We start from the raw sequence: 2211 nt of genomic DNA, 5'->3' as shown, positions 1-2211 counted from the left end.
TTGTCAGCAGCTCGTCAAGACAAATTCAAGAACCAACTTCAATCTTGTTGCCCATTTGGTGACCAAACACTGCGACGCTCTATCAGATGCAATGGATCGGTATTCCAAAGACTCCACAAGTATAAGTTTGAAGGGTACAAAACTACAAAGTAAGACTCGAGACTGCTTTGAAAAAGGTAATCATTGCATACTCGTATGATGCGTCATTATTTCTGCTGTCTGGAATATTAATATTGTATTTTTTGATGTAATCTATTTTCTTGTACTGACAGGGTTTACCCAGACAGAATTTCAAAACAAGCTACAGCGGTGGATCGTTGGTGACCAGCAATCGTTTTTGGTTGTTGGGAATCCCTATTTTCAACAAATGATGTTGTACATCAACAAGCATATCATTTTCAAGTCCGCCGATACTGTATCACAAACTGTGAATCGTGATTTCGAAATTGCAAAAGCTGACGTTTATGCTCTTATCAAAGAAAACACATCCAAGATCTCGTTTACGACCGACATATGGACATCGCCAGACAATGTTGCTTACACGGCCGTCACTGCCCATTTTATTGACAAAAATTGGAAACTGAAATGCATTCTTGTCGACTTTCTTGTGTTTAATGACAGCCACAGCGGCCAGAACATTGCGGCATTATTCAAGCAGATTGTGGAACCCATATGCGGTGATAGGAAATTGCTCATTTTAGGAATCTGCACTGACAATGCGTCCAACAATGAGGTTTTCATTCAAGAGCTCATCAATTCTGGTTATTTGGAATCTCCCGAATGTCATCATCGTTGCTTTGCACATGTCCTTGATCTTGCCGCCCAAGATGCACATCAAGAGATCAAGACATCAATCGAGACACTGAGGGAAGGGATTAAATTGCTACAATGTTGCCCCGCATCGATGTAACAACTGAAAAAGATAATGGGAGAATCTTAAAGCCAATCCTTGATGTTTCCACAAGATGGAACTCTGCATTCGATATGCTGGTCACATATTTGAAAATGCGAGGTACGTCAAGGATCTAGAGCTGAACTTCAAGAGCACTTTATGTATGCCACCTTGCAGTTAAATTTGCAATAACATGTTGTCTTTAAATTTGTTAATTAGGACCACTCGTTCAAATCTTGGATCAATTGTACATGGAAAAGAAGATCCCTGACGTGCCGTCAGCGAGAGATTGGGGCGACTTGACTGAATTAGTGCATTTCTTTCAACCATTTAAACAAGCCACAATGGAATGCAGCAGCAACAAGCATCAAACGTTGTCATACGTTATACCATGGTACAACGTGTTATTGGACCATTGTGAAAATGCCGTCAGTGATTATGGACAATGATTAGACGCTTTGATTTCTGGAACTCCAGCAAGTCGTCGAAGAATTGCCAATGAATCGCTTGCAATTGATACATTGGAAATTTGAAAGACGCAGCAAATGCATCCCAATGCATTTCAAATGAAGCTTGACAAGTATTTTAATGTTTCCAGTAACCATTGTGTGATCGCTGTGGTACTTGATCCTCGACACAAACTTGAGTTTTACGACGACGAAAATCAGGATGCCCAAGAAAATGCTTCTCAGAAAGAAAAAATCAAAAGGCAAATCCAGAGCGTTTATGCCGAGTACGACGATCAAAGTGGCTTGATGCAATTAGAGGTATTCAAAACGGCATTGGACTTGTCAGATAATCACATGCGTAATTACTTGTATTTAAACTTTGTCACGCTCATTTCATTAGAATTCGAATGCACCTACTCCAGCAAGTAGGGATTTAAAAATAAAAAGTTGACTCCTACTTTGCAACTCGAAGAATATTTGAATACTCAAGTGGTGGATCCTAGGCAAGACCCATTGGAGTGGTGGAAACATCATGGATTGGATTTCCCCTTGCTTGCAAAAATGGCAAGGGATTATCTAGCAATCCCAGCCACATCTGCGTCCTCGGAGCACGCCTTTTCAAAGGCAAGGCATTTAATTACTGATTCGCGGACCAGACTGAGCGATCAGACAATCAGGGCTAGTATCTGCTTGGGAAATTGGCAGCGAGGTAGAATTTAGTGATTTGAGTTATTCAATGGTACAGAACTTACATATGCAGATGGATTAAAAGGAGAAATGCTGGGTTACATATGAATTTATTATAATTTCAGGAGACGGTTTCCAAAGGATGGAGATCTGGAATAGGATACTCGTCTCGTTTTTAAAGAA

General features: G+C 40.3%; 3 protein-coding genes across 3 annotated transcripts in view; 2 read left to right on the top strand and 1 right to left on the bottom strand.

Moving 5' to 3' along the window:
• Nucleotides 1-91: 91 nt before the first annotated feature.
• BATDEDRAFT_24837 (uncharacterized protein) lies at nucleotides 92-1770 on the top strand (the record flags this gene model as incomplete). Its single annotated transcript, XM_006678876.1, has 3 exons — nucleotides 92-176; nucleotides 1112-1320; nucleotides 1429-1770. 3 exons carry the CDS (start codon nucleotides 92-94, stop codon nucleotides 1768-1770), a joined length of 636 nt encoding a protein of 211 aa, XP_006678939.1.
• Nucleotides 1771-1863: 93 nt separating this feature from the next.
• BATDEDRAFT_11704 (uncharacterized protein) lies at nucleotides 1864-2061 on the top strand (the record flags this gene model as incomplete). Its single annotated transcript, XM_006678823.1, has 1 exon — nucleotides 1864-2061. A coding segment is annotated over one exon (198 nt), but the record flags the coding sequence as incomplete, so codon positions are not given.
• The window catches only part of BATDEDRAFT_24836 (uncharacterized protein), a gene marked incomplete at both ends in the record, with an annotated part of 1248 nt that continues 1094 nt past the window's right edge, over nucleotides 2058-2211 (bottom strand). Inside the window, one exon of the mRNA XM_006678875.1 lies at nucleotides 2058-2121. Coding sequence (XP_006678938.1) covers nucleotides 2058-2121 — 64 coding nt within the window. The remainder of the gene's footprint in view (nucleotides 2122-2211) is intronic.

The sequence above is a fragment of the Batrachochytrium dendrobatidis genome (assembly GCF_000203795.2).
Source record: "Batrachochytrium dendrobatidis JAM81 unplaced genomic scaffold BATDEscaffold_6, whole genome shotgun sequence".
NCBI classification, from domain to species: domain Eukaryota; kingdom Fungi; phylum Chytridiomycota; class Chytridiomycetes; order Rhizophydiales; genus Batrachochytrium; species Batrachochytrium dendrobatidis.
This window is presented reverse-complemented; position numbering and strand designations above follow the sequence as displayed.